The sequence below is a fragment of the Hemiscyllium ocellatum genome, chromosome X, assembly GCF_020745735.1.
Source record: "Hemiscyllium ocellatum isolate sHemOce1 chromosome X, sHemOce1.pat.X.cur, whole genome shotgun sequence".
NCBI lineage: Eukaryota > Metazoa > Chordata > Chondrichthyes > Orectolobiformes > Hemiscylliidae > Hemiscyllium > Hemiscyllium ocellatum.
In genome coordinates, this window is record NC_083453.1 from 2,935,933 (window position 1) to 2,960,459 (window position 24,527).

A 24,527-nucleotide genomic window follows, 5' to 3' on the forward strand; every position below is an offset into this window, starting at 1 on the left:
TGTGGTTGTGAATGATGGTCTGCAGTTTGCAAATATAATTTTACATGAGTTCCACAATCACCCCAGTGAATGGAGAAGCTGAATGAGGAGTTCTTACAATTGAGACATGATGGAAATAAGAACAAAGCCTTCAGTCTTGCCCCATTACTGTCAGAACGGGTTCAGAATTATTGACGGAATGGGAGAGCTGGAGCATTGAGAATACAACATGCACCTCTGCTGCAGATGCTCCAGCCAAATGTGACTGAAAATGGCCAGAAAGAAGAAACTGAACACCAGGTTCCAAATTTAACGAAATGTACAGGAAAAGGGAGGCAGACAACCCCGGGAGAATGTGGAAATCAGAGACTAACAGGAAGACAGATTTATGATAAGGGGAACAAAGAAACTGAGACCACACGAGGGGTGGAACAGATCAAAGGGGCAAGAAGGAGGATATTGTATTGCGCTGATATCATGCACAAGAAATAAAGAGGAATGTGGAACCCATTTTGGGAAGGAAAGGAAGGAACAAACTTTATATCTGCCCTGGAGAGGAACATTGTGACTGAGGAGAGAGGAAGTGTGTCGAAGATGTGTGACCACAGAACGTGGCCAGAGCCAGATCAGGGAGATTGTTGGCAGCAGTGCAAGAGATACCCTCTGAAGTCTGAGACTCATGGGGATATGCTCTTCACAGCATCATGAAGGAGGAGAAAGTCTGTTGGGGAAGAGGAGGGGGGAGAGGGTGGAGATGCAGAACAACAGTGAAACATTGATGACATCGAATGACAGTGGGGCCAAGGTCCCATGCCAATGCAGAGAACTTTTGTGAAGGGCAGGTCATGCCTCACAAACCTTATTGAGTTCTTTGAGAAGGTGACTAAGGAGGTGGACAAGGGTAAAGCAGTAGATGTGGTGTATATGGATTTTAGCAAGGCGTTCGATAAGGTTCCCCATGGCAGGCTAATGCAAAAAATACGGAGGTATGGCATTGAGGGTGCATTAGAGGTTTGGATTAGGAATTGGCTGGCTGGAAGGAGACAGAGGGTAGTAGTTGATGGAATAGGTTCATCTTGGAGTGCAGTTACTAGCGGTGTACCACAAGGATCTGTTTTGGGACTATTGCTGTTTGTCATCTTTATAAATGATCTAGAGGAGGGGCTTGAAAGCTGGGCGAGCAAGTTTGCAGATGACACGAAAGTCGGTGGAGTTGTGGACAGCGAAGAAGGATGTGGCAGGTTACAGCGGGATATAGATAAGTTGCAGAGCTGGGCAGAAAGGTGGCAAATGGAGTTCAATGTTGCTAAGTGTGAAGTCGTTCACTTTGGTAGGAGTAACAAGAAGATGGATTACTGGGCTAATGGTAGGCTACTTGGTAGTGTGGATGAGCAGAGGGATCTTGGTGTCCATGTACACAGATCTCTGAAAGTTGCCACCCAGGTAAATAGTGCTGTGAGGAAGGCATATGGTGTACTGGGCTTTATTGGCAGAGGAATTGAGTTCCGGAGTCCTGAGGTCATGTTGCAGTTGTATAAGACTCTGGTGCAGCCACATCTGGAGTATTGTGTGCAGTTTTGGTCGCCATACTATAGGAAGGATGTGGAGGTACGGGAACGGGTGCAGAGGAGGTTTACCAGGATGTTGCCTGGCATGGTAGGAAGATCGTATGAGGAAAGGCTGAGGCACTTGGGGCTATTCTCATTGGAGAAAAGAAGGTTTAGGGGAGATTTGATAGAGGTGTACAAGATGATTAGGGGTTTAGATAGGGTTGACAGTGAGAACCTTTTACCGCTAATGGAGTCAGCTGTTACTAGGGGACACAGCTTTAAATTAAGGGGTGGTAGGTATAGGACAGATGTTAGGGGTAGATTCTTTACTCAGCGGGTTGTGAGTTCATGGAATGCCCTGCCCGTATCAGTGGTGAACTCTCCCTCTTTATGGTCATTTAAGCGGGCATTGGATAAGCATATGGAAGTTATTGGGCTAGTGTAGGTGAGGTAGGCTTCGGTCGGCGCAACATCGAGGGCCGAAGGGCCTGTTCTGCGCTGTATTTTTCTATGTTCTATGTTCTATGTTCTATGTTCTATGTTCTATGTTCTATGATCTATGTTCTATGTTCTATGTTCTATGTTCTATGATCTATGATCTATGTTCTATGTTCTATGTTCTAACTGGAAAGAGGTAAAAGCAAGTTGGAAACAAAGAGTGGGAAGGAAGGCAGTTTGAGCTGAGGGAGCAGTGCTTGGGAGATGGAATGGAAGCCGAAAGGCACAGGCATACCAAGGCCGAGCTGCCTTCAAAGCTGACGACACGGGACATGACATTGCTGCAGTGGCGACTTGTCCTGACTTACCTCGCCACGCCCTTCACAATAAACACTGTGGTACTGTGCTGCTTCTCCAGTTTGGTCATCACAGAGTAGAGGCTCTGATTCAGCTGCAAAAACACAAGTACGTACTGAACTTGAGGAGCATCACTGACACAGCAAACCGCGTTTATCCGCAACTGAGGAGTGACAGCGATTGGTCCAGGTGCTGGGATTGCAACAACAGGAAACCAAAACTAACAGGTCACTCAACCCCAGAGACAGCACCCTCAACATCACTTAAATTAAGAGAACTGAGAAAAAAACAAAACATTCATCATCAGGTTCGATACAGAGTAAAAGTCTCTCTCCACTGCCCCCATCAAACACTCCCAGGACAGGGACAGCACAGGGTTACATACAGAGTAAAGCTCTCTCTACACTGTCCTCCCATCAAACACTCCCAGGGGCAGGGACAGCACGGGGTTAGATACAGAGTAAAGGTCTCCCTACACTGTCCCCCATCAAACACTCCCAGGACATGGACAGCACAGGGTTGGATACAGAGCAAAGCTCCTTCTACACTGTCCCCCATCAAACACTCCCAGGATAGGAACAGCACAGGGTTAGATATAGAGTAACGCTCTCTCTACACTGTCCCCATCAAACACTCCCAGGACAGGGACAGCACGGGGTTAGATATAGAGTAATGCTCTCTCTACACTGTCCCCCATCAAACACTCCCAGGACAGGGACAGCACGGGGTTAGATACAGAGTAAAGCTTCCTCTACACTGACCCCCATCAAACACTCCAGGATAGGGACAGCACGGGGTTAGATACAGAGTAAAAGTCTCTCTCTCCACTGCCCCCATCAAACACTCCCAGGACAGGGACAGCACGGGGTTAGATAAGAGTAAAGCTCTCTCTACACTGTCTCCCCATCAAAAAATTCCCAGGACACGGACAGCCCAGGGTTAGATACAGAGTAAAGCCCCCTCTTACTGTCCCCATCAAACACTCCCAGGACAGGGACAGCACGGGGTTAGATACAGAGTAAAGCTTCCTCTACACTGTCCCCCATCAAACACTCCCAGGACAGGGACAGCACGGGGTTAGATACAGAGTAAAAGTCTCACTCCACTGCCCCCATCAAACATTCCCAGGACAGGGACAGCACGGGGTTAGATACAGAGTAAAGCCCCCTCTACACTGTCCCCATCAAACACTCCCAGGACAGGAACAGCACGGGGTTAGATACAGAGTAAAGCTCTCTCTACATTGTCCCTCCATCAAACACTCCCAGAACATGGACAGCACAGGATTAGATACAGAGTAAAGCTCTCTCTACACTGTCCCCATCAAACACTCCCAGGACAGGGACAGCACGGGGTTAGATACAGAGTTGTACACAGTGAGACTGCTGCATTTTTCAGCATTGCTTAATCTGTGCTTTCTCATGCAGTTTCACATTATTGTGCCTCTCCTGACCATGCCTACCTTGCTCATTTCCTGATAAAAGATATCCCGTAAGTTGGACATGTTCTGAAATATTGTCACGTAGCATCCAATGCGGCTGTTGGAACAGGAATTATGATCAGCTGTTACACCATTCGAGATAAATCCAGGGCTGAGAGTGCCACAAAGTGGACACAGCTGCATACTTCACGTGTGGAGAGAACCAGCCAAAGAACCATTCCCATTCAATTCAATGAGTCCTCTGAAACAGACTGAGTGTGGAACTCCCCTGTAATGACTTATACCTGCCACGTCTTAAACAATTCTTCTCTCTGCCCCAGTTTTCCGAGGACACCTCGGAACTCAATTGTCCCTCTCTAGCTACCAGAGGCCAGGCAATAGAAATCTCAAGCCACCGCTTAGAGCTCGGCTTGCTCACAAGGTGGTAGAAAAGGCAATGTCACTGCGCCAAGGCACACAAGGGCTTTTCTTGAGTGTTAAGACCACAAAACGACGGAGCAGACGTAGGCCATTCAGCCCATCGAGCCTGCTCCCCCATTCATTGAGATCATGGCTGCAATTTTCTGGCACTTTCCTTATAAGCAGCTCAGAGATGTTACTACACACCTCTAGAGAAGAGGAATCTTGAACCCGGAACTCCTGGTTCAGAAGTAGGGAAACTATCGCCACAATTCTCACGCCCACTCTCCTGCCTTTTCCCTGTAACCCCACGATTCTCCTTCCTGATTACAAATCTCTCTGTCTCAGCCTTGAATAAACTCACTGACCCAGCCCCGACAGCCCTCTGTGGGAAAGAATTCCACAGACTCACTCCCCTCTGAGAGAAGAAATTCCTCCCCATCTCTGTCTGCAATGGGTGACCCCTTATTCTGGGATTGTACCCTCTGGTCCTAGACTCTCTCCCACAAGGGGAAACAACCTCTCCACATCCCCCCTGTTAAGCCCCCCAGGGAATCTTGGATGTTTCAATAAGGTCACCTCTCATTCTTCTAAACCCCAATGAGTCCAGGCCCAACCTCCTCAACCTCTCCTCATGAGACAGTCCCTCCATACCCGGGATCAGCCGAGTGTACCTTCTCTGGATTTTTAAAAAATTCATTAACAGGATGAGGGCGTCACTGGCTCGGCCAACATTTGTTGCCACCCCAAAAGGTCGTTAAGAGTCAACCACATTGCTGTGGGTCTGGAGTCACATCTAGGCCAGACCAGGTAAGAATAGCAGTTTCCTTCCCTCAAGGACATTAGTGAACCATATGCATTTTTTCAGCAATCAGCAATGGTTTCACATTCATCATTATACTCTTAATTCCATGTGGGTGGCATGGTGGCTCAGTGGTTAGCACTGCTGCCTCACAGTGCCAGCGACACAGGTTCGATTCCAGCCTCGAGTGACTGTCTGTGTGCAGTTTGCACATTCTCCCCGTGTCTGAGTGGGTTTCTCCAGTTTCCTCCCACAGTCCAAAGTTGTGCAGGTTAGTGAATTGGCCATGCCACTATTGGTGTACAGCGTGTCAAGCCCTGACCAAAGCTGGAGTTAAACATTGCATTCGTGGAGCAGAAGTCAACGTTTCAACAGCCTTGTTTCCCCGACATGTCTCCCTATCCTCAACCAGTCAGAGTTCCAACTCTGCAAATGGATTTTTGGGGTAGTTCAGGGTCACGCCACTAGAACCAGCCCCTGCATGCACTGCCTGAGGGTGATCCGTTCATGATGCTCTTTGTGAGCAAACGCTCCCTGATCCCAAAAGCAGACCATACCTGTTCCACAGCTCAGGGAGCTCCTCACGAAGTTGAGCATTCAGCTCTTCAAACTCATTCTGGGCGTTGACAAACTCCTCTTCTGCCTGAAAGATAAGCAGCCTAGAATGTAACGCCGTTTGTCCACCCCAGACATATCTATTACTCAACAAACTCCATCCACAGCATCTCCCAGTACTTGCTTTACCCTGAAATGCTGTCTCTGTTGAGTTCTCCACAGATTTTACCTGACCTGCACTTGAGTGTCCCGAATATTTTCTGTTTGATTTATAATCCTCTTGGTCATGCAGATCTTGAGCAGTGCAGAAAAAATGCTTTCTATCCTACTCGCATCTGGACAAAATCGCAAGAATCACCCAATCTCAGAACAACTTTTGATACTGCATGCCAATAGGTTGCTGATTGATTGGCAAGGAGGCTTGGATTGGTCGAGGGGTTGCCATGGAAAACACACCAGGGAACAGTTAACTGTCAACCTGTCTTCTCAATTTATTCACTGGATAGGGCCCAGCATTTATTGCCTGTGCTCCTTTGAGAAGGTGGGGGTGAGCTGCCATCTTGAACCACTGCAGTCCATGTGTTGTGGGTTGACCCACAATGCCCTGAGGGAGGGAATTCCAGGATTTTGACCCAGTGACACTGAAGGAGCGGCAATATATTTCCAAGTCAGGATGGTGAGGGGCTTGGAGGGGAACTTGCAGGGGGTGGTGTTCCCATGTATCTGCTGCTCTTGTCCTTCTGCATGGTAATCATAAAGGATTTGGAAGGCATTGTTGTCAGAGCTATAATGAGTCGCTGCAGTGCATCTTGTAGATTTAAATTCAGTCAACTTGACTGGTTTGAATTCAAACTCAAAATTGACAGTTAACTGTTCCTTGGTGTATTTTCCACAGCAATGCTTTTACTAATAGCAGTCCACTTGAAAACCAATCAGCGCCCTTTTCCCATGAGGTATATATTGTTGTTCCCTTTGGGGTTTGGCATTCTTGCGATTCTGTCCTGATGAGAGTAGGGCAAGAAACATGGACAGCAATCCCGCTTTCCAACAACCCTCCCATCAGGCCATTCATTGTGTTCACCATTGTCTAGAAATCTCATCAACCACAAGTCCCGGCGATAGGGTGGCAGGATCTGACAGGACGTAAGGGCCAAAGCTGACCACTGAGATTAAACTGTCGCCGAATTACCTTTGTGATCTTCGCTTCATCTTTCTTCTTGGCACTATGCAGAGATTCAAGGTGATGTCGGCAGCTGTCATAGTCCACCAGCTTACGCCCTCGTTTCGCAATGCGTTTCTGATGGATCGAGAACAAGCTCAGGTTCAATATTCACTCGGCCTCCACACTAACCTCCCTGGGACATAACCGCAGTTGGTTCTTGTGCATTAACCCTGGCAGTTATGTTTGTTTCTCAAGGAATTATTGTATTACAACTACATTTGTATATCGTCCTTCACAGGATAAACATCCTCAAGCTGCTTAATGAGCAAACAAAATTTGAGGCGGATCATGGAATCCCTACAGTGGGGAAACAGGTAATTTGGCCCAACTGACCCTCCAAAGAGTAGCCCACCCAGACCCAGTCCCCTACACTGTTACTCTACATTTATCCCTGACTAACACAGCTAAACTACACACCCCTGAGCCTATGGGGCAATTTAGCATGGCCAATTCACCTAACCTGCACATCTTTGGTTTGTGGGAGAAAGCAAGAGCACCTGGAGGAAACCAACGCAGACACGGGGAGAACATGCAAGCTCCACACAGTCATCCGAGGTTGGGTCCCTAGCGCTGTGAGGCAGCAATGCTAACCACTGAGCCATCATGCCTCCCCTCAGGCTGGGAGCAACATGGTGAATGCAAAATAATGAGGATAAGTTCCACTTTGGAGAGAGCAACAAAGGTGCAGAGTGTTTCTTAAATACGGAGAGATTGGACAGTACTTGTTTTCAAAGGGACCTGGATCTCTTTGTTCTCAAAACACTGAAATCGAGCAGGCAAGGGGAGCAAGTAAGTAGGAAGGAGGACAATAGGTCGGCCTTTATTTCAAGCGGATTTGAGCAAAAATGTGTTACTGCGATGGGACAAGATCTCACCCAGCTGCCATATTGTGGGCAGTCCTGGCTGAAGGAAGGATATGGAGGGTGTGCAGCAGTGCTTCATCGGTGATTCCTGGGACAGTGGGATTACTACACACGAAGAGATGGAGGAGACTGGGCCTGTACCCTCCAGCATTTGGCAGTATGAGAGGCGATCTCATCGAAGCAAGCAAATGTCTGGCTGGGGGTTGACAGGGGAGAAGCAAGAAGCAAGTTTCCACTTGGCTGGGAGATCGAGAACCAGGGGACACACAATCTCAGGATAAGGAGGCGGCCATTTTGGAATGAGAGAATATGGGGTTTCTTCAGTCAGAGACCAGTAGGGGGGTGGTGGGGGTGGACTCTTTGGAGTTTTCTGGAGGATTAATTAAACTAGAGAAGGTTGAGAGAAGTTTTACCTGGATGTTTGGGGAGTGGAGGGTTTGAGATATAAAAATAGACTGGTAAGGCTGGTACACTGGAGTGTAGGAGGTTGAAGAGGTTTATGAAATCATGAGGGGCATAGATAAGGTGAATGGCAAGGGTCTTTTTTTCCCAGGGTAGGGGAGTCCAGCACTAGAGGGCATAGGTTTAGGGTGTGAGGGGAAAGATTTTAAAAGAAACCTAAGGGGCAACTTTTTCACACAGAGGGTGGTGCGTGTATCGAATAAACTGCCAGAGGAAGTGGTGGAGGCTGGTACAATTACAGCATTTAAGAGGCATCTGGATATATGAACAGGAAGGCTTTAGAGAGATATGGGCCAAGTGCTGGCAAATGGGACCCGATTAGGTGAGGATATCAAGCCAGCATGAACAAGTTGGACTGAAGGGTCTGTTTCTGTGTTGTACATCTTTATGACTGCATAACTAAAGACAAATTATTCCCATGGACCTGATGGGGGAACATCCTAGGATGCTAAAGGCAGTAACTACAGAGATAGTGGGTGCACTGGTTGTAATCTGCCAGGAATTCTTACATTTTGGAAAAGTTCCAGAGGACTAAAGATTGCCAGTGTAATCTAATTATAACTATCGGTCAACTATAGCCCGATGTGGTCTCCTCTACATTGGGGAGACTGGGTGCCCTCCCACAGAGCACTTCAGATAACATCTCTGGGACAACTGCACCAATCAACCCCACCGCCCCGTGGCCCAACATTTCAACTCCCCCTCCCACTCTGCCGAGGACATGCAGGTCCTGGGCCTCCTCCATCACCACTCCCTCACCACCCGATGCCTGGAGGAAGAACGCCTCATCTTCCGCCTCAGGACCCTTCGACAACAGGGCATCAATGTGGACTTAACCAGTTTCCTCATTTCCCCTCCCTCCACCTTACCCAGTTCCAACCTTCCAGCTCAGCACCATCCTCATGACCTGTCCTACCTGTCCATCATCCTTCCCACCTATCTGCTCCACCCTCCTCTCTGACCTAGGAAGGCCAAGGGAATGTTGCTCTTTATTCCAAAGGGAATGGAGCATAAAAATAGGGAGGATTTTGCTAAAACTATACACGACACCGGTCAGACCACAGCGGGAATACTGTGAACAGGTTTGGGTCCCCTTATCTGAGGAAAGACTGACATTGGAGGCAGACCAGAGAAGGTACACTCGGCTGATCCCGGGTATGGAGGGACTGTCCCATGAGGAGAGGTTGAGGAGGTTGAGCCTGGACTCATTGGGGTTTAGAAGGATGAGAGGTGACCTTATTGAAACATCCAAGATTCCCTGGGGGACTTGACAGGGGGGAATGTGGAGAGGTTGTTTCCCCTTGTGGGAGAGAGTCTAGGACCAGAGGGTACAATCCCAGAATAAGGGGTCACCCATTGCAGACAGAGATGAGGAGGAATTTCTTCTCTCAGAGGGGAGTGAGTCTGTGGAATTCTTTCCCACAGAGGGCTGTCGGAGCTGGGTCAGTGAGTATATTCAAGGCTGAGACAGAGAGATGTTTAATCAGGAAGGGGAATGGAGGGGTGATGGGGAAAAGGCAGGAGAGTGGGAGTTGGGGAGTATCAGAGTTGAAAAATGTGGTGTTGTAAAACACAGCATCCAGTATCTGCAGTCCTCACTTTCTCCTAGTTGGGGGGGGAGGTATCAGGTCAACCATGACCTCATTGAATGGCGGAGTAGACTCGATGGACTGAATGGCCTCCTGCTGTTCCTCCATCTCATAGTCTTATGAACCCCCAAGGTCAGTTACTCTCGATAAGGATCGAAATGCTTTGGTTTCGTTCACTATGACCGCTGGTTCTCACTGGTGGAGATGCCAGCCCTACGACACGACGTTTATTGGCTGATCAACCTTTTCAAAAGAAGTGGGAACATATTTCTGTCCTCTCTTGTGACTCACCTTAAATGCTGGGAACTGGCTCAGGTAGGTCTCCAATGTCCTCAGGGCCTGATCTGATAGTTTCTCTTCATAGTCCGCCCACAGCAGGTCATTATTCTGGAATTACAAAAGTCTTGTAAAAGCTACAGTTAGCACAACAGATGCAGTTGTGTTGCTTTGTTGGTCTTGATGTACGTTTGTGCTTTGCGCTTGAATCTCAAAGATGTTCATTGGTTAATTCATTGAGAACAGGAGTTGGTTCAGTCATAGAACCCTTGCAGTGTGGAAGCAGGCCATTCAGCCCACACTAACCCTCCAAACCAAGGAACTCATTATTCACTTTCGGTGGGATGTTATTCCTGCCCCCCTCCCTACACATTAACAGCACAGAAGTGGAACAAGTGGAGAGTGTCAAGCTCCTGGGATTGGTCATCCACAACAAGCTTCCTTGGACTCTTCATGTGAATGCACAGGTTACAAAGGCCCAACGTCTCTTCTTCCTCAGGCAGCTGAGGACATTTGGCATGACAGCTAATACCCTTGCTACCTTTTATAGATGTGCCATCGAGAGCATTCTGTCTGGATGTATCACTGCCTGGTATGGCAACTGTACCATTCAAGATCGGAGACGGTTACAGAGAGTGGGGAACTCGGCCCAGACAATCACAAAGACCAACCTCCCATCTATAGAATCCATCTACCAGGCCCCACTGTCAAGGAAAGGCCGCCAGCATTCTCAAAGATCCATCCCACCCTGGCAATGTTTTTCTACAGCCTCTACCATCAGAGAGAAGGTACAGAAGCCTGGACACACACACCAGCTGGTTTCGAAACAATTTCTATCCTACGGTTGTTCGAATACTGAATGGACTCACAACCTTTTAGCATTCGCTTGTATTTTTGTTTTTGCGACTGTTTATCTATTATTTACTATCTATGCTACTTAACTCTGTGATCTGCCTGTATTACTCGCAAGACAAAGCTTTTCACTGTGCCTCAGTACACGTGACAATAAATTCAATTCAAATTCAAAGATAATGTCACCCCAAAACCCTACATTTCCCATGGTGAACCCACTGAGCATGCACATCCCTGGACACTATGGGCAATTTATCACAGCCAATCCCCTTAACTTGCACATCATTTGACTCCAGAAAGAAATTGGAATACCCAGAGGAAACCCGTACAAAATGTGCAAACTCCACACAGACCTGCCTGAGGCTGGAATCAAACCTGGGTCCCTGTGCTGTGAGGTAGCGGTGCTAACCACTAAGCCACTGTGCTACTGTACAGGACATTGGCCACTTTTAGAATACCGCACTCAATTCTGGTCTCCCTTCTATCGGAAGGATGTTGTGAAACTTGAAAGGGTTCAGAAAACACTTACAAGGACGTTGCTGGGGTTGGAGGGTTTGAGCTAAAATGAGAGGCTGAATAGGCTGGGGCTGTTTTCCCTGGAGCATCAGAGGCTGAGGGGTGACATTACAGAGATTCATAAAATCATGAGGGGCATGGGTAGAGTAGATAGACAAGATCTTTTCTGCAGGGTAGGGGAGTCCAAACCTAGAGTGCTTAGGTTTGAGGTGAGAGGGGAAAGATTTAAAAGGGACCTAAAGGACAACTTTTTCACACAGAGGGTGGTACGTGTATGGAATGAGCTGCCAGAGGAAGTGGTGGAGGCTGGTACAATTGCAACATTTAAAAGGCACCTGGATGGGTACATGAAGAATGTAGAACATAGAACAGTACAGCACAGTACAGGCCCTTTGGGACTCGATGTTGTGCCAGCCTTCTATCCTACTCTAAGATCAGACTAATCCACATATTCTTCATTGTACTACCATCTATGTGTCGATCCAAGAGTCACTTAAATGAAGAAAGGTTGAGAGGGATATGGGCCAAGTGCTGACAAACGGAACTAGATCAGTTTAGGATATCTAGTCAGCAAGTTGGACTGAAGGGTTTGTTTCCATGCTGTACATCTCTGTGACTCTATGTTGCTGTTTCTTTGTCCTGCTCTCATGTATGTAATGATTCTAACTCCATCATAATTACCACAGTTGGTCCCTTCAGAACAACACAGCTCAATCCCAGACTGGGAGTATTCTGCCAACAGGATTTAAAGACCTGAAGCAACTTTAAGGGCCCAACTTTAACCTTGTTGTTACTGCTCAGGGATAGAACATCTCCGAGTGGTCAAATTGCTGCTTGTTTAACAGTCAAGCCATCAAAAGCAGCAATAATTTATGTTTTAGTTTATTCATTCACAGGATCCAGGCTAGGCCAGCAGTTTTGCCCATCCCTAATTGCCCAGAGGCAGCCATGTTGCTTTGAGCCTGGAGTCACATGTAGGTCGGACCGGAAACACAGAAATCTCCCCCTTGCGTTTCCACCCGGAGCTCAGGAATACCACCAACGAGGGCACTCCGTCTCACCCTGTCTCTCATCTCCGCTTCCTGACAAGTTCGGTCACCGTGACAACCTGGTAGAGCTGACAAACCCCTCCCACATCATCCTGGAATCCTCGGCCTCAATATCCAAGGGCAAAACCCAGAGGGTCGTGGGCGGAGGGCAAGGCAGGGTAGATTGAATGTTGCAGCAACCGCCTGGCTCATGGACAAAGTCTGAGGTCAAGGTGGGGGGGAAAGGAAACCAGCAGAAGAAGACGGCCCCTCCATTTCTCCTGGCCTTGGAAAAGCATGTGTGAGCACAGCGTCAGACCTCACGATCTCAAAGCAGATCAGGCTGCCAGAGCTCAGTCCCACCAGCTCAGGGTTTGTGAAATGGTGCTCTGTCCTCTCACCATCTTGTGGACGGAATCACTGAGCAGACTCAGAGAGCATCTGACAACACAGAAATAAGGCCCTTCGGTCCATTGCTTTCATGCCAGTCATCAATCTATTCTAATCCTGTTTTCCAGCACGTGGCCTGTAGGTTTGTATGCTATGGCATTTCAAGTGCTCATCTAAATGGTTCTGAAATGTGCTGAGGGTTTCTGTCTGCACTGCCCCTTCAGGCAGTGAGTTCCAGATTCCCACCATCCTCTGGGTGAAACACTGTGTCCTCAAATCCCCCTTGAAACCACCTGCTCCTCACTTTAAAACTGTGCTCTCTAATTATCGACCCCTCTGCTAAGGAGAAAGGTTTCTCACTATCCACCCTGTCTCTTCTCTTCAGAACTTGCTAATCTCTGTCAGACCCTCACTCAGCCTTCTCTGCTTTAAGGAAAACAGCCCCAGCGTATCCAGCCTCTCTTCAGCGCTGAAATGCTCCATCCCAGGCAACATCCGAGTGAATCTCCTCTGCACTCCCTCCAGTGTAATCACATTCTTCCTATAGAGTGGGGATCAGAACTGCAGACAGTACCCCAGCTGGGGTCTCACTAATGTGGTACACAGCTCCACCATAAGCTCCCTACTCTTCCTCCTAACACAAATTTAAGAGCTTATTCAAGTGGCATTCTTGCTGAACTGCCTCTCTGAGTCAGCACTGGTCGTTGATGTGTTTCCAAACGGAGGAGCCAACACCCACTGTTGGGTCCTGCCAACGACGTGTAGGGGCTGAAAGAGAGAGTGTAGGCCAACACAGGAGATTTCACTCACCTCTACGATGGGGAGCAGCTCGTCCTTGCCATCCCAGTCGGGCTCATATATCTCCTGCAGGGTAAGGCAGAGTCTCTTCGATGTGTCGTGCATCGCTGGGAAAAGTGGAGAATCAGAGGCTGCTCAGTTCTGTCCAGACCAGGTAATGCCGTGAAAGGTTTGAGGAGCGGGGAGGCCAGGCCTGTGGGTGGCTAATGGCACTCTACTGGGTGTGCACTTTCATTTCACTGCAGGGTTAAACCTAACAGGATTCTTTTATTTTGTCACTGTCTGGGCCCAGCATTTATTGCCCCGTCCCTAGTTACCCCTTTGAGAAGGTGGGGGTGAGCTGCCATCTTGAACCGCTGCAGTCCGTGTGCTGTGGGTTGACCCACAATGCCCTGAGGGAGGGAATTCCAGGATTTTGACCCAGTGACACTGAAGGAGTGGTGATATATTTCCAAGTCAGGATGGTGAGGGGCTTGGAGGGGAACTTGCAGGGGGTGGTGTTCCCATGTATCTGCTGCCCTTGTCCTTCTCGATGGAAGTGGCCGTGGGTTTGGAAGGTGCTGCCTGAGGATCTTTGGTGAGTTTCTGCAGTGCATCTTGTAGATGGTACACACTGCTGTTACTGAGTGTCGGTGGGGGGAGGGAGGGGATGTTTGTGGATTTGGGGCCAATCAAGCGGCTGCTTTGTCCTGGATGGTGCGGAGCTTCTTTACACTGATGCAGCCCGACAACCAGGCGGTCTTTGTGAAGCTTTCTAACGAGTTCAACCTCCCCTGAGGGACTGAAACAGGCAAGGAACCAGGGTCAAACCTGAGCGGGCGGCTGAATTTGAATTTGAATTCGAAATCAAATTCAAGTTCAAATTCAAATTAGAATTAGAATGAGAATTAGAATTATCTTCATTGTCTCAATGAGTACAGTGAAAAGTGTCTATGTTGCACCATTTGGATACAAAGGTACCTAAGTATAGATTCTTAAGTACTGGGAGCCATGGTGAGTGTTGGGACAAGCATTGACCTTAACGGAGAGAAAACGAGGGAAGCAGGGGAAACGCTGGTCTCATTCCTCTCCAATGACTCCTGTCGGGAGACAGGTGTAGATTCTGAGTGGAAGAAACGACTGGATTTAGCTGTAAAGCTCCCCCTCTATCTCCCCCCTTGTCCCAGTCCAATATCAGGTGGGTACCCAAAATCTGGGTATACATATGGAGATTATCACTTCACATGTGTCTGAAAGCCAAGTACTGAGATCCCTGCTGTCAATATTGGTTGCTTCCAAGCAATTTACTGAGTCTGCCATTTTTATGGGTAGGATCTTTCAGTGTTTTGGGCCTGTACACGAGATGGTACAGCATCACCCACTGCCTGGCAAGCACAAGGAACGGGCTTTAGTGTATACACCAAGACAGACATTATGGAGTCTGTTCAGCAAGATATTTGACTCTGCAGGGCATCACAACAGAGCCTGAAGCCGGGCGAACACAGATAGACAGGGACCCAGAGATCAGTATCACTATTGATGTGTCCATCAATCAACTGTTAGCCTGAACTATGAGAAGAGAATATAAGGCTCATAAGATGGTGGGGCTTTCAAAGACAGGGAGGATTACATGAATGCACGGGAATAAAGAGAATCATCAGAAAGCTAAGGGACATTCCATACCTCTCACAGCATTCAGATAGGCTTTCAGGTCCTTTTGCAGCTTGCTCCCATCAGCCTACAATAAAAACACAAAGTTCAGCTTCACGTTTTACAGCTGCCCTCTCCTCTGGCACACTGCATTGCACCACTGGTGGAGACTCCCGCTCCTCTGGTGAAAACAAAATCCCCACCTTTGGTGCAGCCACCTTATCCCCAGTACACAGGTACACTGTATCTAACCCCGTGCTGCCCCTGTCCTGGGAGTGTTTGATGGGGATAGTGTAGAGGGAGCTTTACTCTGTATCTAACCCCTTGCTGCCCCTGTCCTGGAAGTGTTTGATGGGGACAGCGTAGAGGGAGCTTTACTCTGTATCTAACCCCGTGCCGTCCCTGTCCTGGGAGTGTTTGATGGGGGGACAGTGTAGAGAGAGCTTTACTCTGTATCTGACCCTGTACTGCCTCTGTCCTGGCAGTGTTTGATGTGGACAGAATAGAGGGAGCTTTACACTGTGTGTAACCCCAATCTGCCCCTGATCCTGGGAGTGTTTGATGAAGGGATGGTATCGAGAGAGCTTTTCTCTGCATCTAACCCTGTGCTGTCCCTGCCCTGGGAGTGTTTGATGGGGGACAGTGTAGAAGGAGCTTTACTCTGTATCTGACCGTGCTTCCTCTGTCCTGGGAGTGTTTGATGGGGGGACAGTGTAGACGGAGCTTTACTTCAATTTTCCAGAGTGGCGGGACAGTGACTTGCATTTTAAGAGAGTTGAGGGGTGGTCTACCACCTATTGGAGAGTGCAGTCCAAGTCCAATCCATTCATTGCCTATACATGAAACACCTGCCTCCATATCTCCCATGACAAAGAATCCTTGACCAGGCCAAATTGGCACAGTGCAGCACCGAGTTGGAATCTCATCTCCAATCTCTGGAGGCTTGCATGGCATCTCAACTTGGCACAACTGGCAGAGTATGACAGCGGTCAACACCAAAAGATTTTGAGGCTTCTTAATATTTTTGGTGAGAGAAACAGATGGTGGATTTTATTCGCCTTTCAGCACACGAAACTGGGAGACAGCACTTGTGGCATAGTGGTAGTGTCTTAACCTCCGGACCAGAAGACCTGGGTTCAAGTCCTATCTCAGCCATGGAGATGTGTCATTACATACCTGAGTTGGTGAATTAAAATAACTGTTGCCAATAAATAGGAAAAATTGTGTATGGATGAGGTGAGTGATGATACACTCTGGACCCCAACTGCTTGGAAAGACATAATTGACCTGGAGGAAGTATTGAAGATTTACCAGAATGGTTTAAGAAAGGGGGTGTTCCAGATGCAAGTTGAAAAATCTGAAGTTGTTCTCCTTGGATGAAAGGAAGCTGGGGGTGGGAGGAGTGTATTGAAGGCTACAGGACCAGAACAGGCTTAGGTGAGATGGAAAGGGAATAACCAACTGCATAAGAACCAGAAGATATAAGTTTAACATCCCAAACAGGGGAGTGCCCTGGAATTCTGTGCACGTGTGGGGTGTGATAGAACTGGAAACAACCAATGATTTCAAAAGGAAATTGAATTGGTGCTTGAAAGAAATAAAATGGCCAGGTTCAAAGGGAATAAAGAATGGGCATGCAAACTGAGGGAAACATAACATTAAAAATCACACGACACCAGGTTTATTTGGAAGCACTAGCTTTCGGAGCGCTGCTCCTTCATCAGGGAGGTTGTCAAAGCTTCTCCTGAATATCTCAAAGGAGAATGATTGATAAGGGCCATCGCAATTGAGAACAGGAGAATTTAGAATGGAGATCAAGGGAAGCCATAACGGTTACTTTGTATCTGTCTTCACAGAAGGACGACCGAGGACTTGTGCCCTTGAGCCAATGGATGTGAAAGAGATGGAGCAGAGGAGTGGGGCTGGCTGGATTGCTCTCTGCAGAGCCAGCATAATCTCAATGGATTGAATGGCCCGCTTCTGTGTTGTAAGTAACTCTATGGGCAAGCTATCCATTCAATGAGAGCTCCCCTGTAAACGCCTCATATCCCTCTGCCCACTGGTAAACAAAAAAATCTAATGGTATCAGTTACAGAAGACAATTTCTAAATGTTATTATCCTCGATATGAAAAGGTATTTCCTAATTTGAATCCTGAAAAGTCAGGCTCCAATGTTTTGACTTTGCCTGTCATCTTAGACTGACAAATAAAAATCTGGCAGATGCTGGAATCCAAGGGAGACAGGCAGGAGGCTGGACCAACACAGCAGGCCAGGCAGCATCAGGAGGGGGAGAAGTCGACTCTTCAGGACTGCTTCAGTTATACCCTAAGGGTTATACCTGAAACGTCAACTTCTCCACCTCCTGATGCTTCGTGGCTTTCTGTGTTCTTCCAGCCTCCTGCTTGCCTACTTAATCTTAGATTCCCAAGCCAACGGAAATTATTTCTCCCACTCGACCCCACGTATCTTGAAAACTGGAGGGAAAAGGCAGCAGAGTGGAGTTGTGGTTCTCCGATCAGCCATGGTCTTTTTCAATGTCAGGGCAAACTCGATGGGCCAAATGGCCTGCTACTCCTCCTACATCTTCTGGACTGAAGTAGACCACTCTTGGGGTGACACCGCTGAGGCATCACAAAGCTCAGTGCCTAGTCCACAACGGTTCATTCTGGATAGAAATACATGAGGGGCAATTGTAACATCTCCAAATCTGCTGCTCACATCAAATTGGACGGGAATAGGAGTCTCGAGAAGGGTTCAGGGAGGCCTGAAGGGGGCTTGGGCTGGAGAGGTGAATGGGCTGGAACATGGCAGATGGAACATCACGTGAATAAGCATGAAGTTGTTTACTTTGGTCGAAGAAAGCCGAGGCAGAATATTTCTGAACTGGGTTGAGAGGTCTTGTGCTCCTTGCCCAGGCGATACTAAAAGCTAGCAAGCAGGTGCAGCAAGCAGTTCAGATGACAAATGGCGTGTTGACTCTCATTTCAAAGAGATTTGAAATGAAATCCTTCAGGGGATGTGGGCATAACTGGCTGGGCTAGCATTTATTGTCCATTCCTTGTCGCCCCTTGAGAATGATGTGGAGGTGCCGGTGTTGGACTGGGGTGGAGAAAGTTGGAGCCCTGCACCTTTGTCACCTAAAAACTTGCGACTTCAAGTAAACCTGGTGGACTATAACCTGGTGTCAAGTGCCTTCTGACTTTTCCCTTTGAGAAGGTGGGGGTGAGCTGCCATCTTGAACCGCTGCAGTCCGTGTGCTGTGGGTTGACCCACAATGCCCTGAGGGAGGGAATTCCAGGATTTTGACCCAGTGACACTGAAGGAACAGCGATATATTTCCAAGTCAGGATGGTGAGGGGCTTGGAGGGGAACTTATGGCGGGGGGAGGGGTGTTCCCACGTATCTGCTGCCCTTGTCCTTCCACTTGGAAGTGGTGGTGGGTTTGGAAGGTGCTGTCTGAGGATCTTTGGTGAGTTTCTGCAGTGCATCTTGTAGATGGTACACACTGCTGCTACTGAGCGTCGGTGGGGGGAGGGAGGGGGTGGATGCTTGCGGATGTGGGGCCAATCAAGCGGCTGCTTTGTCCTGGATGGTGTTGAGCTTCTAGAGTGTTGTTGGAGCTGCCCCCATCCAGGGGCAAGTGGGGAGTATTCCATCACCCTCCTGACTTGTGCCTTGTTGATGGTAGGACAGGCTTTGGGGACTTAGGAGGTAAGTTGTTTGCTGCAGGATTCCTAGCCTCTGACCTGCTCTTGCAGCCACTGTTTTTTATGTGGCAAGTCTCATTCAGTTTTTGGTCAATGATGCCTCCCAGAATGTTGATCGTGGGGGATTCATTGATGGTAACACCATTGACTATCAAGAGAAGATGCAATTTTCTCACTCACTTCCTTTCAAACCTTGGGACGGAATGCATCTGCTCTGAGGGGTACCTTTTTCTTCATTGCTGCTGCTTTGGTTACATCGATGTTATTCCGCCCCTCTCTGTGAGTTTAGTCAGTGTTTTCTGGGGATGTCTGGAATGCAGTGTCTTCCCTGACTTTAAATTCTGATACATTGTCATCAATCTCTGTGCAGCCATCTGGTTAGTCTAATTTCCACAGCCTGTGCTCTCCCCAGAGTCCTGCCTGGATATTTCCCTTGAAACCATCTGGTTTCCTTTCAAGGTCTCGATCTTCACCATTTCCACGCCCTCACAGGCAGTGAGTTCCAGATCAGCCCCTCTCATTGCATTAGAAAGTTTTCTCTCCCTGTGTTTCACATCCAGAACCTTCAGCCTACTCCCACTCATTCTGGACCACCGGCTAATGGGAATAGATCCTCAGTGTTTCTCTTACTGAAGTGTGCCATCATCTTAGTTCACATCTATCTAATTTCCCTCAACTTCCTTGGTTCCCAAACTGAATCCCTTACCTTCCTGAACCCTGACCTTATCGTGAAAATCTCGCATCCCTAATGGATGACCAGAACAGAAGCATTCAGATAAATCTCCTTTGTAACCATCTCACACCCTTCCTAAAGTGTGGTGACCAGCTTTGGATTTAATACTCGCACTGTGTCCGAACTGGAGTTTTATAACGGCTCAGCTTGTTCTGGAGTCAATACAATACAATCCAGTCCTGAAGAGGGGTTTCGGCCTGAAACATTGACTTTCCTGTTCCTGCTGTGCTTTTCCAGCCTTCGCATCTATTGACAATACAATACAGCACAGGAACAGGCCAGGAACTAAGCCTGCACTGATTCCTGATCCTTATTTCGACCTGTTACTCATTGCCCATACGTGATTTCCATCCCTCTGTTTGCCTCCCATTCATGTGTCTATCAAAATACGCTTTAAACACTGCTTCCACCACCTCCACTGACAGTACATTCCACAATCCACCATCCTCTTGGTGAAACATTTGACCTGTACTTCTCCCTGAAACGCCTCCCCCTCCATCACCTCGGGCCTGTGCCCTCTTGTAATTTGTAAAGTCCAAGATCGCAAATACCGTGCTCACCACCATCTCAATATGTCTTGCCACCTTCAAAGGTGTCTGCACCCGCATCCCCAGGTCCCTCTGTCCTTCCCCGCTGGTGAGAACTGTGCCATTAAGTCTTTGTTGCCTCTTCTTGTCCCGACAACCAAAATGTAGCAGTTCATCCTTCGCTGCATTAAACTCCATCTGCCACTTGTCTACCCATTGTACTCACAATGGCCCGTTGCTATCATCTTCACTTCTTTTCAACATAACTGGGAAATATTGAAATTTTAACCCGCATTTCAATATTTCCATATAACATTAAAAAGAAAACACAATTATCTGAGTGCTGACCCTTAGGGAAAGCCATGATCTTTCATCCTTGAGTCTGGAAAATCGCTTTTCACCATGGTCTCTGTCCTTAATCCAACTGTTTCACCAATTGGACAATGATGCCCCTTTCCCATGAGCCTCAATTTTCTTAAACATCCTTCCCTTTGGTGTCTTGTTGGACTCTTTCTTCAATTCCAAGTGCAACAACATGCACCACCTTTTCCTTTTCTTACTTCATCCAAAACAAAACAATTCATCCTTTCACAAAATAGGGCAGCACATTTAGAGTCACAGAGATGTACAGCATGGAAACAGATCCTTCGGTCCAACCCGTCCATGACAACCAGTTATCTCAACCCAATCTAGTCCCACCTGCCAGCACCTGACCCATATCCCTCCAAACCCTTCCTATTCATATCCCCATCCAAATGCCTTTTAAATGTTGTAATTGTACCACCCTCCACCACTTCCTCTGGCAGCTCATTCCATACACGTACCACACTCTGTGTGAAAAAGTTGCCCTTGAGGTCTCTTTTATATCTTTCCCCTCTCTCCCTAAACCTATGCCCTCTAGTTCTGGACTCCCCAACCCCAGGGAAAAGAATTTGTCTATTTATCCTATCCATGCCCCTCATAATTTTGTAAACCTCTATAAGGTCACCTCTCAGCCTCCGACGCCCCAGGGAAAACAGCCCCAGCCTGCTCAGCCTCTCCCTATAGCTCAAGCCCTCCAACCCTGGCAACATCCTTGTAAATTTTGTCTGAACCCTTTCAAGTTTCACAACATCCTTCCGATAGGAAGGAGACCAGAATTGCACGCAATATTCCAACAGTGGTCTAACCAATGTCCTGTACAGCCGCAACACGACCCCCCAACTCCTGTACTCAATACTCTGACCAATAAAGGAAAGCATACCAAATGCCTTCCTCACTATCCTATCTACCTGCCACTCCACTTTCAAGGAGCTATGAACCTGCACTCCAAGGTCTCTTTGTTCAGCAACACTCCCTAGGACTTTACCATTAAGTGTATAAGTCCTGCTAAGATTTGCTTTCCCAAAATGCAGCACCTCACATTTATCTAAATTAAACTCCATCTGCCACTTCTCAGCCCATTGGCCCATCTGATCAAGATCCTGTTGTAATCTGAGGTAACTTTCTTTACTGTCCACTACACCTCCAATTTTGGTGTCATCTGCAAACTTACTAACTGTACCTTTTATGCTTGCATCCAAAACATTTATATAAATGTTGAAAAGTAAAGGACCCAGCACCTATCCTTGTGGCACTCCACGGGTCACAGGCCTTCAGTCTGAAAAACAACCCTCCACCACCACCCTCTGTCTTCTACCTTAGTGCCAGTTTTGTATCCAAATGGCTAGTTCTCCCTGTATTCCATGAGATCTAACTTTGCTAATCAGTCTCCCATGGGGAACCTTGTGGAACGCCTTACTGAAGTCCATATAGGTCACATCTACTGCTCTGCCCTTATCAATCTTCTTTGTTACTTCTTCAAAAAAACTCAATCAAGTTTGTGAGACATGATTTCCCACGCACAAAGACATGCTGACTATCCCTAATCAGTCCTTGCCTTTCCAAATACATGTACATCCTGTCCCTCAGGATTCCCTCCAACAACTTGCCCACCACCGAGGTCAGGCTCACTGGTCTATAGTTCCCTGGCTTGTCCTTACCGCCCTTCTTAAACAGTGGCACCACATTAGCCAACCTCTAGTCTTCCGGCACCTCACCTGTGACTATCGATGATACAAGTATCTCAGCAAGAGGCACAGCAATCACTTCCCTAGCTTGCCACAGAGTTCAAGGGTACACCTGATCAGGTCCTGGGGATTTATCCACCTTTATGCGTTTCAAGACATCCAGCACTTCCTCCTCTGTAAAATGAATATTTTTCAAGATCTACCATCTATTTCCCTACATTCTATATCTTCCATATCCTTTTCCACAGTAAACACTGATGCAAAATACTCGTTTAGTATCTCCCCCATCTCCTGCGGCTCCACACAAAGGCCGTGTTGCTGATCTTTGAGGAGCCCTATTCTCTCCCTAGTTACCCTTTTGTCCTTAGTGTATTTGCAAAAACCCTTTGGATTTTTCTTAATTCTATTTGCAAAGCTATCTCATATCCCCTTTTTGCCCTCCTGATTTCCCTCTTAAGTATACTCCTACTGCCTTTATACTCTTCTCAGGATTCACTCGATCTATCCTGTCTATACCTGACATATGCTTCCTTCTTTTTCTTAACCAAACCCTCAATTTCTTTAGTCATCTAGCATTTCCTACACCTACCAGCCTTTCCTTTCACCCTGACAGGAATATGCTTTCTCTGGATTCTCATTATCACATTTCTGAAGGCTTCCCATTTTCCAGCCGTCCCTTTACCTGCGAACATCTGCCCCCAATCAGCTTTTGAAAGTTCTTGCCTAATACCGGAAAAAATTGGTCTTTCTCCAATTTAGAACTTCAACTTTTAGATCTGGTCATCATTATTTTAAATCTAATAGAATTATGGTCGCTGGTCCCAAAGTGCTCCCCCAATGACACCTCAGTCACCTGCCCTGCCTTATTCCCCAAGAGTAGGTCAAGTTTTGCACCTTCGCTAGTAGGTACATCCACATACTAAATCAGAAAAATTTTTTGTACACACTTAACAAATTTCTCTCCATCTAAACCTTTAACACTATGGCAGTCCCAGTTGATGTTTGGAAAGTTAAAATCCCCTGCCATAACTACCTTATTATTCTTACAGATAGCTGAGATCTCCTTACAAGTTTGTTTCTCAATTTCCCTCTGACTATTAGGGGGTCTATAATACAACCCCAATAAGGCGATCATCCCTTTCTTATTTCTCAGTTCCACCCAAATAACTTCCCTGGATGTATTTCTGGGAATATCCTCCCTCAGTACAGCTCCCCCTCCTCTCTTGCCTCCCTTTCTATCCTTCCTGTAGCATTTGCATCCTGGAACATTAAGCTGCCAGTCCTGCCCCCATCCCTGCGCCATGTCTCTGTAATTGTTATGATATCCCAGTCCCATGTTCCTAACCATGCCCTGAATTCATCTGCCTTCCCTGTAAGGCCCTTTGCATTGAAATAAATGCAGTTTAATTTATTAGTCCTACCTTATCCCTGCCTGCCCTGATTGTTTGACTCGCTTCTGTTCTCAACTGTACCCATCTCAGACTGATCTCTTTCCTCACTTTCCCCCTGGGTTCCCCACCCCCCCACCCCATCCCACATCTTACCAGTTTAAATCTTCCCGAGCATCCTCCATCTCCCATACACCAGCTCCTCAGCCATGCATTCATCTGCCCTATTCCTGCCCTCACTAGCTCGTAGCACTGGGAGTAATCCAGATACTCTCAAGGACCTCCATTTTAACTTCCTGCCTAACTCTCTGTAATCTTCCTTCAGAATCTCAACCTTTTCACTTCCTATGTTGTTGGTTCCAATGTGGACAATGACCTCCTGCTGGCCTCTCTCCCCCGTGAGAACATTCTGTACACTCTCTGAGACATCCTTGATCCTGGCACCAGGGAAGCAACACACCATTCTGCTTTTTCTCTGCTAGCCACAGAAACATCTGTCTGTACCTCTGACTACAGAATCCCCTAACACAATTGATCTCTTGGAACCTGACATACCCCTCGTTGCATTAGGGCCAGTCTCAATACCAGAAATTTGGCTGTTCGTGCTACGTTCCCCTGTGAATCAATCATCCCCTACATTTTCCAAAACAGCATACTTGTTTGAAATGGGGATAGCCACAGAAGACCCCTGGTGCTGGAAGAGCACAGCAGTTCAGGCAGCATCCAACGAGCAGCAAAAGCCCTTCATCAGGAATAAAGGCAGTGAGCTGGAAGCGTGGAGAGATAAGCTAGACTCTCCATGCTTCCAGCTTTTGCCCGAAACGTCGATTTCGCTGCTCGTTGGACGCTGCCTGAACTGCTGTGCTCTTCCAGCACCACTGATCCAGAAGCGGGTTTCCAGCATCTGCAGTCATTGTTTTTACACAGAAGACCTCTGTACTACCTGCCTACCTCTCTTACCTTTCCTAGAGTTAATC

The 24,527-nt window shown here is 47.5% G+C and overlaps 1 protein-coding gene across 1 annotated transcript in view; it reads right to left on the reverse strand.

The window, feature by feature from the left end:
* Positions 1–24,527, reverse strand: part of LOC132805734 (bridging integrator 2-like) — a 112,882-nt gene that overhangs the window by 50,513 nt on the left and 37,842 nt on the right. Inside the window, exons 3-9 of the mRNA XM_060820954.1 lie at positions 15,180–15,234; positions 13,530–13,624; positions 9,949–10,044; positions 6,711–6,818; positions 5,524–5,609; positions 3,787–3,862; positions 2,336–2,418 (exon numbers count right to left, since the gene is read on the reverse strand). Of these exons, the coding sequence (XP_060676937.1) occupies positions 2,336–2,418; positions 3,787–3,862; positions 5,524–5,609; positions 6,711–6,818; positions 9,949–10,044; positions 13,530–13,624; positions 15,180–15,234 (599 nt within the window). The remainder of the gene's footprint in view (positions 1–2,335; positions 2,419–3,786; positions 3,863–5,523; positions 5,610–6,710; positions 6,819–9,948; positions 10,045–13,529; positions 13,625–15,179; positions 15,235–24,527) is intronic.